Source organism: Hyposmocoma kahamanoa, unplaced genomic scaffold (genome assembly GCF_003589595.1).
Source record: "Hyposmocoma kahamanoa isolate Upper Pololo Valley unplaced genomic scaffold, ASM358959v1 202, whole genome shotgun sequence".
Lineage (NCBI taxonomy): Eukaryota > Metazoa > Arthropoda > Insecta > Lepidoptera > Cosmopterigidae > Hyposmocoma > Hyposmocoma kahamanoa.
Genome location: NW_020653726.1, coordinates 17,574,591 through 17,589,515, shown reverse-complemented (window position 1 = coordinate 17,589,515; position 14,925 = coordinate 17,574,591). Strand labels below are relative to the sequence as shown.

General features: G+C 38.7%; 1 protein-coding gene across 1 annotated transcript in view; it reads left to right on the top strand.

Annotated features, from left to right (window-relative positions):
• The first annotated feature begins 2,545 nt into the window (after window positions 1–2,545).
• The window catches only part of LOC113226884 (probable phospholipid-transporting ATPase IF), a 61,549-nt gene continuing 49,169 nt past the window's right edge, over window positions 2,546–14,925 (top strand). Inside the window, exon 1 of the mRNA XM_026459679.1 lies at window positions 2,546–2,670. Within this exon, the coding sequence (XP_026315464.1) occupies window positions 2,602–2,670 (69 nt within the window). The 5' untranslated portion in view covers window positions 2,546–2,601. The remainder of the gene's footprint in view (window positions 2,671–14,925) is intronic.

Below are 14,925 nucleotides of genomic sequence, written 5' to 3'. Positions count from 1 at the left end.
ATTATTTAGCTATATACTGGATGATCCCCAATTTTTCTATATCAATGATGTAAATATTGTGACAGCCACAAACGCAAAACTTGGGGGGTATAGTTAATCGTTTAATTTCTACAATTAAACAGTAACCAATATCTACTGTCAAACCAGAAACTTGTTAATTAAACTATATTATTTATTGTTATACCAAGACATATTTTTGTAAAGTTTTTTTTTGATGATCATCGTTTGCTAATTGAATTTTGTCTATGAATTCACATGGCTAGACAGACATCGAGTATATAACCAGAAATAACGACGAAAGAGACGAAATAAGGGCCATCCATTCCTGGCAACTCATCAGGAAAATGGAACTTATATCACTTTTAAATATCAACTCTCGTTTGCACTGAAATCACAAATTAGAAAGCTGAAATAGTACAGCGCCAAAAACTGACCTGTGTGTACGTCTCCATATATTCCAAAAATATTCTGTGTTTATAGTAATAAAGATTATGGTGGGCTATTTCATCCGCTGGTGTGAGAAAAACAGCAAAACATGTAATTACAAAACAAACGGAATCACCTTTCATCGGTAATTAAATATTAAATATGTAATTTTGCAATTTTCATCCATTATAGTAAAGTTCAAGTTAAACTGGTCTTTTTGAAGTGAAACAATTGACGACACCCGTCAATTGTTTCGAATTTGGGCTGGCCAATTGGAGCGCAGTTGATACCGTAATGATTCGGCAGAATAGTTTTCAAACAAAAGACATTTCGTCTCTATTTCTGGTTATATACTCGATTCTTGCAGAATTACAGAGACCGTATATAAACGAAACATTCAATGTTGCTGTAGTTGCGGTATAGGTACCTACAGCAAAATAAGCCTTGAGATAAACATCTGAATTTCCTCGAAAAGGTTTAGTGTAGTACGTGTGCGTTCGTCGCAACTATACCTACCACCAGTTTGACTATCAGTGTAGTCGGTATTTTCGTACCTACCACCAATTTCTCTGTCAGTGTAGGCGGTAATTGTGTTGAACTTTTTTCATCTAAAGTATTTGTGAAAAGTTCACGTTTTTTACAAGTGATATATGCTATTTACTAACAATATAATACCAAATTATTTTTTTTCTGAGTGTTCGATCTTTGTATTAATAATTATAACTAGTGTAGTTATAATTCCATAAAAATTTAAAATACAGCGAATAGTGACATCGACTCGCCAGGACTGGTAACTGTAAAGGTACTAACTGAGTGACAAATCTTTCATAGATTTGTCATAGATGGCGCTACGACTAAAAAGTCGTCGAAAAAACCAAATACAAAGACACGACGCAAGCACCTAGAAAAATTCGTGGGGTCCACTGGTTCGTTCCGTTGCTTAGCTGGTATAGCTTCTGGCACGGTAGGCTAGAAGACGTCGGTTCGAATCCGGGCGGATCGAAGGATTTTTTTCTGAGTGTTCGATCTTTTTATTAATAATTATAACAAACTAGTGGAGTAATTTCACAAAAAATAATTGAATATAAATTCAATAAAACTTAAAATATAATATCTACTTACGAGATGTACAAAAATTTGTCATAAAAGGTAAATAGATAGATAGATAAACACTTTATAGCTCACACACAAGAACATTACATAAACAACTTAAAACTAACCCCCCGTTCACACGGCATTGCACCGCACGTTTTTGCAGTATTCGATGTGCATTTGTATGTGTGTGCGTTTTTTTGCAGAGCAAGCATCGTGTGAACGGTTCTATGTCTAAAGTATACGCCACTGTTTATTCGGTTCGGATCTATACTGCAAAAAAATGTGCAGTACAATGCCGTGTGAACGGGGGTAATGCGGGCAAAGGCGGTCTTATCGCTAAGAGCGATCTCTTCCAGACAACCTTTGAGGTAGAGGAAAGCTAATCGGAGCGGGAGACGTAGTTTGCCTATTTTACAGATAATAATAAAAATTAATTGCGTAAATAAAAAAAAATCAAATAATTAATAAATAGCGATATATTATACCTACATAAATATAAGTATATATAAATATACCTAAATAAACTTATACTTATTAATAAGTATATAGGTACACGTTGCAGACTATGACCGTGTTGGAAGATATTTACGCAACCCGGTTTCGAAAATACGGAGCGACTTAGAATATCGGATTTCATATGGGAAATGGTTCCACAATTGTGCAGCCATAATCGTAAAGGAATCTTTGTAATAATCAGAGCGAGCGAAATGAGGCTTCAGTGGGTTATCCACTTTTGACCTTAGTTCACGGTTGTGATCATCCCCGAGGAAGTGAATACGATCCTTATGGCGGGGTAAAAGCCTGGAGTTATACTAAGCGTTCATGATAACTAGTGCAAAAAGCCTTAAACAGTGGCTACATTTATTAATAATTTTGTCTCATATCTATTATTGACATATTTCCGTAATTCTATAAAAAGTAAAGACTAGGGTCATCCTATCTGCTAATCAAACGTGGTAAGTTAGATAAGATAGCTCTGCTATCAACAATATCAGTGTATTTTGCAGGGTCAGTACGTGTACAGGTTTCGGTATTGAGTGGCGAATGTTGATTCCAGTAGATTTGAAGTGACAATGAAAAATGAAGACATTTTTGCGGCGAATAAGCGATTGTTTAAGTGCATTGAAGACACTATTATGTTGTTGTTGTGTAAGTGTTGGATTTATAAAAGTAACGGCTATTTATTATTCTTGCATTATTCTTTATCATATTATACAAATTACTTACGTTACACATATATTACTAATCACGGCACACCTCTAGCACGATAAATCTACAGAATAGAGATGCGTGATTGCGAACGTTTTCGAGTAATTTTCAGGTAAGCTTTTTGTACTCAATTTTGGTGACAATTTCTTTTTATTTAAATATTTATAGAATATCACGATGAAGTATCATTTAATATTCGAGTGTGGTAACCTGAAATATTCTTTAATATTTGACGATGATACATTCGAGTAATTAAATAATAAAAATTGTCACCAAAATTAAGTACAAAAAACTTACCTGAAAATTACTGTTTCACTATTCGACTCGTTAGTAATTACTAATCCTGTCATTCGGATGACCAATTAGTAACCTTCTCGTTTTCGTATCTGACAACGCACAACGATAGGTACTCGTGACCACCTTGCCCTTGCTGACATATGGTAAATACCCGAAATGTGACGTGAACAGGGATTCCCGGGGCACGTGAACAGGGGCGCCCGTCACCCTGAGACATAAGTTGACAAGTTCCATGAGCCTGTACGTAGCCAATCGCAGCAGTCGCTACAAATCTCTTTTGCATATATTTTATAATCTCTTTGAGTTTCAGTTTATACTTAAATTCTAAATTTAAACTTGATTGTTTTTGGCGCCTTTTCGTGATTTGTTTTGGGCTGTTTTGCTTTGTTAGCGACATACGTGTTTTTTAAAGAAAATTATTTAACTGTAAGTATATTTGCTACAGTCCGCTACATTGTAATTTCACCATCACCCTCCAAAACCGGAACACAGTAATGCTGACATTACTGCTTGGCGATAGAAATAGGTAAGGTGGCAGTACTACCCTGAACGAACTATTTCACAGGGAGCTATACTGATAGGGATATTTTGATATGGAGATGGAGATGATGAATGATCAGGTGGAGTTCCGATATGATAATCATTTGACTCGTGCACCCGACCGAATGACAAGGACATTCGGTATCGGTAATCATTCGGCACGAGTCGAATGATTGTGCTAGGATTCGACTTAGGCGAATGATTTGTCCATTCGAATGTATATTATAGTATTAGCAACACTCAAAGGCGCGCATCACTATTACAGAACAATACGCTCGCAATTCAGGATAGTTAGTGTTTGAAAAGTTTTGTGAATTGTCTCAAATATACACATTTTTTATATCTACAATAATCTGAGTATGAGTTTAGTCGTAATACATGATGATGAAAATTAGGTAACTAAGTAATCACGTGACAACATTTAACATCAGATGAGAAACGAACAAACAGTTTATCGGCACGAGGAGTATAAGTTAACAGATATCGCGTGAACAGCGCGCCCTCTTCGCGAAGTTCAGGTTTCGTTCACTACTTTCAAAGAAATCTATAAATTGTACAGAGACGTAACTTACAAGTCAGTTTTTCAACACATGCTCAATTTCGAGACATTGAGAGTCGTATTCTAGAACTCTACTCAATGCTTAAGTCAGGACTTGAGTATGATTCAAAGCACTAGAAATTATACTCAAGTCCCTGCCATTAGGGTCGTATTTCCAGTGCTTGTGTTGCCAGTGCAATCCTGACTTGAGCATGAATAGAGTTCTAGAATACGACCCTAAGGGTCGTATTCCAGAATTCTACTCAATACTCAAGTCAAGACTTGAGTATTGCAGTGAGCACTGAAAATCATACTCAAGGCCTTGCCATTAGGGTCGTATTTCCAGTGCTTGAAATCATACTCAAGCCTGCTCAAATCCTGACTTGAGCATTGAGTAGAGTTTTAGAATACGACCCTAAGAGTCGATACTATCTCAGCTTGAATTCAAATTTTTCCCGCACTAATCCGTTAATTTTTTTTAGGCAGGGACGCTGGCTTTATTTCAGAATGTATTTTTTCACAAACGAAATTAAAGCTATTTAAAAATGTATATCGTATAGTATACATGTTCTATTTAGTTCAGTCGATATAAAAAAAAATATTGGTCTAAGTAAACTACCTATTGAATACAGCGGTTTTGTAGTAAAATTTCGAGGTAACTTTGTGTTTTTTTTCTATCGTGAAAATTTTCAGAAATCGTGTTTTCACATCATATAATATCCTCAGCGTGTATCCTCAATTTTACTATGTATTTTTCCAAAGTGATTTATTCAACACTCTCACGGTTATGCGGAATTAACCAAAGCCATTTGAGGTTGCTTAACTTTTTAAATGGACGTCAGCCTTAAATCAATGAATGGATAAGATTAGGTACTAAATAGACATCGCAATTAAAGTTTATACTATGCCGAAGTCATAAAGATTGTTAGATGTAGCAACAAGAAATGACAATACGATATGAATAGACAGTTTTTGCAAGGCTATTCAGGGCTCGTAACGTGTAGTTTACGATCTTATGTAAAAATACCGTCTTGTAATGTGCCACGAGTTGTACGATTTTTTGCTTCTGAATCGATGCACAGATCGGATCTTGTGCTCTTGAATCGAAAAATTGTTTCAAAATTAACTTTGATAAAAAAAATCTTAAAATATTTATCATCATTGTGCAATTGTGCAAACTGTCTTCCTTGTATACTGTCATCGTTATGTTTTGCTCTATCATCAACTTTATACTAATAATTACAATGTAGAGTGAATAGCTAGAGTGAATAGGCATTTTTTAGACAAACGCGTTCCATCGTCGCTTAACATCAGGTGAGATAGTGGCCAAGCGTGTTTTTATTATTATGTTTCTATTACAACTTCTAGCATCGATACAAACGCGGATTTGTGAAACGAGACATTGCATAGCGATTTATAGTAGGGATGCACTATTTTTTTGATTATAATCGTTTTTTTGGATCGTAACGGACCATATGCCTCTGAATCGATTGAGCTCTTGAATCGATCTCATAAAAATTGTTTCAAAATTTATTTCGATAAAAAGTAATCTCGACAGCCCATTTCGGCCTCTGTCGGTTACGACTTTCATTTATAATAATATTAGCCAGTGAGAAAAGATGTACAGGCGGCACAAAAGTAGCCATAATTGTCAAATATGGACTTTTCTTACAGACTAACATAGAATAAGATTATCCTTATGATTTAGTAGGGCTTTAGAAAGAGACTGTTTTGTTTAAATTGTGAATACGATCTAGATGATCCGATTCGCCTTTTATGTCGAATTTGTTTTATAGCTGGACCGTATACACTTGAATCGATCTTCATAAAAATCGAATAGTAATGTGCACCCTACCCTAGGGCCAACAACAAAATACTAATATAAAACATAAATATTTCTAAATAGAACAAGTTATGTTAAAATAAGGTTTTGAGGTGAGCTCCGGATAAATGATTAAATTAATTTCCTTTTGTTCTACACAAAGTTTATTTTGAAATAATTATTTCTGTTTACGATTCAGTGCTGTTCAGTTCATCTAGCGATAAATACGCGGCTGAAGTAACGTAACCCGTACATTATTATTATTATTAAATATGTTAGCCAAAGAAGAATCAGTTGAAACCATTTTTTTTTAATCTTAAATCGTACATATCAGGCGAGCAGCGAACTGCCTTCGCCTTCTCCCCGTACGTCTGCGCCGAAGCGGGTGCGCGTCCGCCGCGTCCTCGCGCACCCACTCCGCATCCTCCTTTTGCGACATAACCTCTCCGCAAAAGGAGGCCACCGCCTCCCAGGACTCCTCGCTACCGAGCATCGCGGCAACCACGCTCGGCAGCGAGAGGTCCTGCCCTATTGTCTCCGTCAGGGTACGGCGCTGCTCATCCCACCGGCTGCGCACTCGTGACACGACGGGGACGGTTCCCTCCTCGCCACTTTGTGTAGGTAGTGACCGAAGCAGCCATGCCCGGTCAGCATCTGCACAAGGTGGTACGACAGTGGCCCGTGGGACCGGTTTACCCACTCTACGAGGACAGGACGGATCGCCCCTATGGTACGAGCTCCATAGGGGGATCCGCCAAGCTCTCTTTCCACCGGGCCCGCATGAGCTGCGCCGCAAGGCGGCGCTCCCGCTCGACCTCTTGGGGAGCAGGGCGCTCGCTTCGGTCACTCATTCCCCGCCGGTAGGCGTGGACCTCCACCAGGACCTCGGCTTCAAGGTCCCACGGCGGAGTACTGGCGAGGACGCACGCGGCAGCGCAGGCCACCGTCATGTACGCCCTGCACATTCGCAGGGCGACCACCGTCTGAGGCCTCTTCAGCAGCGATTTTGTCGCCGCTGATAAGGCCCCACTCCAAATGAGGGCCGTATAAGTCCATACTTCGGGTCACCCCGGCGTATAGCCTTCTGCATAGGGCTCCTGGCCTTCCGAGATTGGGCAGGAGCCGACCAAAAGCCGATGCGGCGCCCACTATTCGGAGAGCAAGTTGCCGGAAATGCTCCCCGAAGTTCCATCGCCGGTCCAGGACAAGGCCCTGGTATTTCATCTGGGACCTGACCGGGACCGATACTCCCGCGATGGAGATGTGGGCGCCTGCCGGCACCGCCCAACCTCTACCCCTCCCGCCGAAGATGGCCACATCCGTCTTCGGCACGGCGACCTCGAGCCCCAGCAGTTGTATTCGGCGGACCACCATGTCCGCCGCTACTGAGGCTCTTCGGGCCGCCTCCTGAAAGGTGGTCCCCCGGAAGGCCACCAGCGTGTCATCGGCGTACGCGATGACCGCCGTCCGGAGGATCAGCGCGCCCCTCAGCACCCAATCGTACCCCAGGTTCCACAGTAGGGGTCCTAACACGGACCCCTGGGGTACTCCGCACCTCATTGGGCGCTCGGCGCACCTCCCTTCCCTCGTCTGGAAGAGCACCACCCTGTCCTCCAGGAAATCGTACATATCCTACAATCTCAGTTGATATTAATAGCCATCGCGAGCTCGCGCGAGACCGTGCCATCACCCGCGACATCGCGCGAGGTCGTGCGAGAAATCGTGTTTCCGTTGCAAAGTATAATACTCTATGTAGACAACAATATGGTTCAAAATTAAATAAACAAATATTTCAATCTCGCCTCGCCCATCCTCTTCAATTCAGACCATTTCCAACGAAGATGGGCTAGGAAGAATTGCAATTTTGTCATACAAATTTCAATCCTCGTCTCGCCTCCATGGAAAATCCCCTTAAATCTACTCCATAATCCGAAAAAAAATAGAAAATCGTTTAATTTCGTATGTGTAATAACATAATTTATGAAACCAAGCTGTTGATGTGAACTCTAGAGTAAGGGTCGTATTCCAGAACTCTACTCAATACTCAAGTCGGGACTTGAGTATGATTTAAGCACTAGAAATCATACTCAAGTCCTTGCCATCAGGGTCGTATATGCAGTGCTTGAAATCATACTCAAGTCCTGACTTGAGCATTGAGCAGAGTTGTGGAATAAGACCCTTACGAGTTCACATCAACAGTTTGGTTTCAGAAATTATATTATTAGACATACGAAATCAAACGATGTTCTATTTTTTTCGGATAATGGTCTTCCATAATCCGAAAAAAATGTTATCGCATGCATTTAAAATTCGTTCAGGCTTGCTAATTTGGAGCTTTGTTTCTAAATCTAGGGAGATAATACGAGAAGTAGAATTTTTAGGTGACGTGATAAAATTAGTATTTGGGGCTTCTTATTTCATTTGTTTTCTTTTGAACAAAATTGCACAAGGGCGCAACGAGATTAAGTAACGAACAGTAGTGATTTTATAGTTTTAATGTTATCAAGAGACGGGACGAACAAGTCGTGTAAGCCTCGACCGAGCGTTAAATAATCAACAACCCCAGATGATGCCTCGTAGAGACGCGAAACACGTGGCGGGTATGTTTTTGGTTGTGACCTCTGTGACTGTAGTTGTGTTATTAATTTTATGCGGAGGGAGGGTGGAAAAATTAACTGGATGAAAAAGAAATTCAACACAAGCGTGGCTATTTTGCTTGATTTGATCTCCACCTGGTTCGCGGATTATCAAATTAATTTACTTCCATTTTTAGTACTCATAACAGTTGCAGTGTCCCTCAGAGCTACTTACTCCCATTTTTAGTATTCGTAACAATGTCAGTGCCCCTCAAAGCTTTCCCAAAGATCGGGGAACTACCATGCCACTGCACTCATCACCCAGAGACAAAGTTGACAAGTTCTATGTGCTTGTAGAGTTTACCCTACAAAACCAGAACGCAATATTTTTACTTAGCGACGGAAATAGGTATGCATCGCAGTACTTCCTTGGACGAACTCTTCCAAAAGAAGCTCTACTGCTACTAAAACTATTTTTTCTATTAGCCTAATCGGATAGACATATCCTCAAACAAAATGAAGATTCGGTACTACCTCAGCTGGAATTCAAATTTTTCCCCTACGCATTATTAACGATTAATTTGGCTTGGATCGAGCGGCAATCGCTGTTTATTTCAGAATTATTTTTTTTAATGTAGGTATCTATATCGTATAGTACTTACGTGTTCTATTTAGTTCAGTTGGTATAAAAAAATCATTGGTAATATAAAGTACCTATTGAATATGGCGGTTATCTTGTAAAATTTCGAGGTAAGTTTGTGTTTTTTTCTATCGTGAAAATTTTTAAAAATCCTGTTTTCACACTGTATACTAACCAGTGCATATCTTCAATTTTATTATATATTTTCTCCAAAGTAATTGATTTAACATTTTCACATTTATGCGGAATTAACCAAAGCCATTCGAGGTAGTGTAGATTCTTAACTTATTTCCTTATGTTAGGCTACAGGGAAAACAATTCATTAGTTTCGGGTGAAATGTCACAATGTTTGCGTGCAGTTTATTTATCACAAATATAGGTATTTACACATTGGATAGTACGCGTGCGTGAGGAAAAACATAGGCAATATAGCAACCATTCAATATACCCATGAACTTTGGTGACGGCCTTCCAAAACGAGACAGATATCAAACTACATAGACAGTTAATTGTGTACCGTTTGTGTCCACTTCCATGTTTCAGCATATCGTAGAAGATAGCATATATATGATAAGATATTAATACGGAGAGTGTGCGATGGAATTGCATGATTTAATTCCGCCTTCCCCTTCCATCATCGGAGGATTAGTTATTATACAGGTGTGCATACTCCAACGTCTACTTTATCGTCACTTTTCATCAGGTGAGATAAAGGTTAAATGCGCACTAATTTAAAAAAAAAATACGTTTCTAAATTTTCCTTTACTTGATAAAAAGTTTTTGTTCTTAACGAATGGCTTGTGAGACAAGTTGTCTCAATTCTGTCAGTGTCCGTTTCGTGATATATGTAGTTTCATAAACATCATGGAGGGAGTGTATACAGAAAATTTGTTCGGTGACTCAGAGGGAGTATCGAAGAGATTTTTGTACAAATCCCTAGAACAAAAGAGACAGCACAAATTAGACAAAGCAAATTGTATATTTACAATTTAATATGGTTCATATTATGTACAAATTTACAGAGAATATGATGATGAATAGAAGGCGGGAAGATGTCATACAGAAAACACATGTGTGTGTACATGGCACCCGCGACACAGTGCTTGCGGGGCTATGTTAAGTGTGTACGTTGTACGTTATTATTATTATTATTTCTATGATCCACGTTTCCTTCGTCTAAACCACACTCACACAATGAGTTCTGACATATAACATCTGAGATCCTTTATCCCAAGGTTAGCCAGATGAACAGGAGTACATGCGTGATTCAAACCAAGACGGCATATTGTTGACGTAGGGATAAAAAGTTATAACAACTTAAAAATGCATGAAAGGTAACTGGAAAATGTGTGTTAGTTAATGACTTACTGTTTTTTAATACTTTTTACTTACTATTATAATTTTTGACGACCTCTGTGGTTGAGTGGCTTGCACACCTGTTTTCATTGTGTTCTAGTCACGGGTCAATATAGGAAAACTAACTTTTCTATATTGTCTCGGGTCTGGGTGTTTGTGGTAATGTCGTTGTTTCTGGTGTCCATAACGCAAGTGCTTTAGTTAGTTACTTTGGAATCAGAGTAACGTATGTAATGGTGTGTAATTTTGAGCACTCTAGGATCCTGTCTCTCCTTTATTTGAAGTAAAGGTAAAAAATATTTAGAGTAAAATTGCGTATGAAATAACATGAAGAACTAAAAATTGAGATACAATATATACTTCAGACGGTAAGGCACCATTGGTACAGGGTCAAGAGCACGTCAAGCTGGACACATAAGATTTAAATCCAACTCTATGCCGCTTACGGTAAGAACGGTCCAGCGTTCAAAAAGTCAAGTTTGACGTGCTCTTGACTGTACTCATAGATGTTGCCACCGCTAGCCGAAATTGATACCTGAATCAAAAGATGGCGGCTGTACCTTTTTTGCGTCCCGGTTACATTCGTACCTTTACAGTATTTTATCTTTATTTAATTGTACAAAACACAATTTAGATATTTAGTTACGACATGTTAGAAAACTGATGATCACAGTAATTTTTTTCAGTAATGATAAATACCATGGTTCTTTAGCGGCTAAAATAATGAAAATGTAAATTATTACACATTTTTTGCAAGAACTGTGATTAATCATAATAAATAATTGGAGTATTTAATCATTACCACAACCATAAATTACAAAACCTACTTTAAATTTATTTGAAAAAAAAAATCTTCAATGTCACTTCCATCGGCGCAAATAAACCAAATGTAACAAAATAAAAAATGTAATAAATGTATTTTTTCTGAGCGTTCGATCTTTGTATTAATAATTATAACAAACTAGTGGAGTAATTCCACATACAAATAATTGAATATCAATCCAATTAAAATTTAAATACAATGAATAGCGACATCTCAAGCCGCGGCTGGTGGCTGTAATGGTATCTAACTGGTTGACGAAATATCATACATTTCTCATAGATGGCGCTACGGCTAAAAAGTCGTTGAAAAACCAAATACAAAGAATAAAGAAAGAAAAATTCGTGAGGTCCGCGGTTTCGTTCCGTGGCTTAGTTGGTATAGTGTCTGGCACGGTATACTAGAAGAGGTCGGTTCGAATCCGGCCGGATCGGAGGTTTTTTTATGAGTGTTCGATCTTTGTATTAATAATTATAAAAAATGTAACACTTTTTCAGCTGTATCATATATACAATACAATACATCGATTTGGCTCTAAACAGACATGGTGTCAACAAATCCACGCAAGCACAGGATTTCGAATTTTCGCATTCGTATTTGTGGAGTTGAAGGACATTTGTTTTTGGTTTTTTAACAGCGCGCTAGAACCGCGGTGAACTTACGAGTAATAATAATAAGTAATTTCGGATAATATGGCACACCATAAGCTTTTTTGGAAATGAAACACTAGACTTTTGAGATCAATCAGTCTTTATTGGTCAAATCAGTCCTTTCAAGTTACTAGTAATCAACACTTAACATTATCATGTAATTAATACGATATAAAAACTAGAATCAACGTTTTTTAAACAATTGGTACATTTGCAAAAATTTAACATGGTAGTTCAATATGGCCTAGGGCCATATTGGCCACAAATCAAGTGAGCCATATTGCCCAACATAACAAATAAAATAAAAAAACAAAAGAATTAAACTTTGTACTACTTTGCAGAACAAAATTCGCAGAAAAATAGATCTGTTTCTATTCCTGAGCATTCTTCGTGAGCCCATAATTTACAACATAGGCATTGAATCCACGATTCGCCTCTGTTATCCATAGAATAGAGACTCTCACAATATAAACACTTTGCATCCGAAAAATTGCTTCTATTTGGACTTTCGTCAGAACTGTCGGCGTATAAAGGTTCATTTTCTTCCTCCAAACTTGACATGTGTACCTCCTTAGATTTTACCTTCGTCTTTTTTCCTTTACCCTTTCCTTTTTTGGTTTTGTCCATAGTTTGGTCTTGCTTCTTTTTTAACGATTCTTGTAATTCATTCTTGTATGGGGATGAAGTAAGTAACGTTGATTTAGCCGCTTTTCTGCCTCGATTAGAAGCTCTCCTAGCTTTTATATCTGGTATCGGTGATATTTGGAACGGTGATATAAAGTTCTGATCCCTTGAAGTGGATGGCTGTGGTGATCTAACTGAAGTTACATCATTAGTTATCACACTACTTTCATCAGATTTACTTATGGAAGGTGTAACTTCGTTGGACTCATTTTCTGTTACGGGAGTAAAAGGCAAGGCTGTTGGTTCTGGTGTGATATTTTCTTCGTTACTATCTAATTCAATAAAATCATGATCTTTAAAAACACTTCTATCAACAGGATATAGCCCTGTGACACGAAAACCACTCACAGCAATCTCACTGCTTTGAGTGCGTAAATATGCGTGTCCAAATACTTCCATCATATCATATTGAGTTAGAGGACGTGTATTGTTTCTGACCCATGATCTTATTTCATCAGAAATGTATTTTTTCAGTGGCCCCATGAATGATTTATCTAACGGTTGTATTTTATGGCTGGAATGTGGAGGTATCGACAATAAGTGGACATGATTTTGTCTTGCGAGATCTATTAATTCGAGGTTCCTAGTGTGACTTGTATGGCCATCTAAAAGTAGCAGTTTAGGAGATTCTCTAGAGGGCTTCACGTGCTGAATGAAATGTTCGAACCACTTGGTAAATAAGTTGGTTTGAATCCAACCTGATGAATGGCATTCATGTATAGCACCAGGAGGAGCACCTTTCATTAAAAGCGGGTGGCTTCTTTTCCTGGGGAATATAATCATGGGTGGAACGAATGAACCTCCAGCGCTCATATATATCACGCAGGTTATTAAAGAACCTCTTTCTGCAGATGTTAAAGCACCAATTTGACGTTTTCCTTTTTGACTCAGCACTTGGAGCATTTGGGATGGCACTACGCTTATTCCAGTCTCGTCCACATTGTAAATTTTGTCTGGGGGGAACTTGTAGTCATCCATCAATTTCTCATAAAGGTTGAAGAAGTGATTCACGCTTTCTTTATTAAATCCCTTAGCTCTGGCAAATGAAGTTCCTGTTGGACGGCGAAAAGAAAGTTCGGGATGTCTTTCTAAAAATGATTTTAGCCAATCTTTACCGGCGCTTTTATTTTCAATAGAAAAAGTATGAGCGATATTATTTTTTATTGCCAGCTGATAGGCTAGACTCATGACATCCTTACGTACTAAACCAAACAACTTAGCTTCCATTGCTAACACGTACTGTACTAATTGTTTCTCTAGTTCTCCTGGCAAGGTAGGCTTTCTTCCTAGTTTAGAACAAGTTGCAACCTCGGCTGAGAGGTCTACTTTAGCTGCCAAGCGTCTTAAAGTTGTTCGGGGTACCTTGTAGAATTTGGAAGCCTTTAGTGAACCCATTTTCTTACTTCTCACATCTACGATTGCCTTTCTCATAGATTCCTTGCACCATGTTTGCCGCTTTCTTTCCGAAACTGGTTTTCGTGGAGCCATTGCCTTAAAAGAAAAAAGAAAAATCAGTATTCAGAAAGATTACGTTATGAGTGGCCAATATGGCCGTTCCACTAGTGAGCCATAATGGCCGCTAGGCAGATTGTGATCAACAAATGTTTAACCTAAAAACTAGTGAACAAATATGCTTAGAAAATATCACAACACTACAGAAAAAAAGCTAATCTAGAAAACTGTACACTAGCATAATAAAAACAATGAGTATTTGCCAAAATATAAAGAGTCAAACTTACCAAAAAATTACATCGATTTCGATAGTTTTCGATCGTCACGCGCGCTGCACACACGCACACTCGCCAACGCACAGGGATCGACTGAGGGGGTCGAGGGAGGAGCCGCAACAATATGGCGTGTACGCACATCGCTAGTGTTGCTTAGTTTCGAGAAAAAACCGCCAGGCCATATTGGCCGGATGGGCCATAATACCCGAAACTATCTAATAATAATGATAACGCTCACAATCAACATAGCCCCGCACTAGGGAAACCCTGTGTCGCGGGTGTCATGAACACACACATAGACAACCACAAATTACACACAAATTCACGAGAGAAATAAATGTAGGCCATACAAATATTTCTCCCGGCCCGGGAATCGAACCTGGACCTCTGCGTAGCAGTCTGGCATGGTAACCGTTCGGCCACGGAGGCAATTATTAGAGTAGTATAATCTCGCGAATTTATTGGCGATGGACATTTGAGGGGATCTCTTATATTTCCTTATACAGTCCAGGACCACTTCTCAATTTTTTATTTAGCTTTATCTA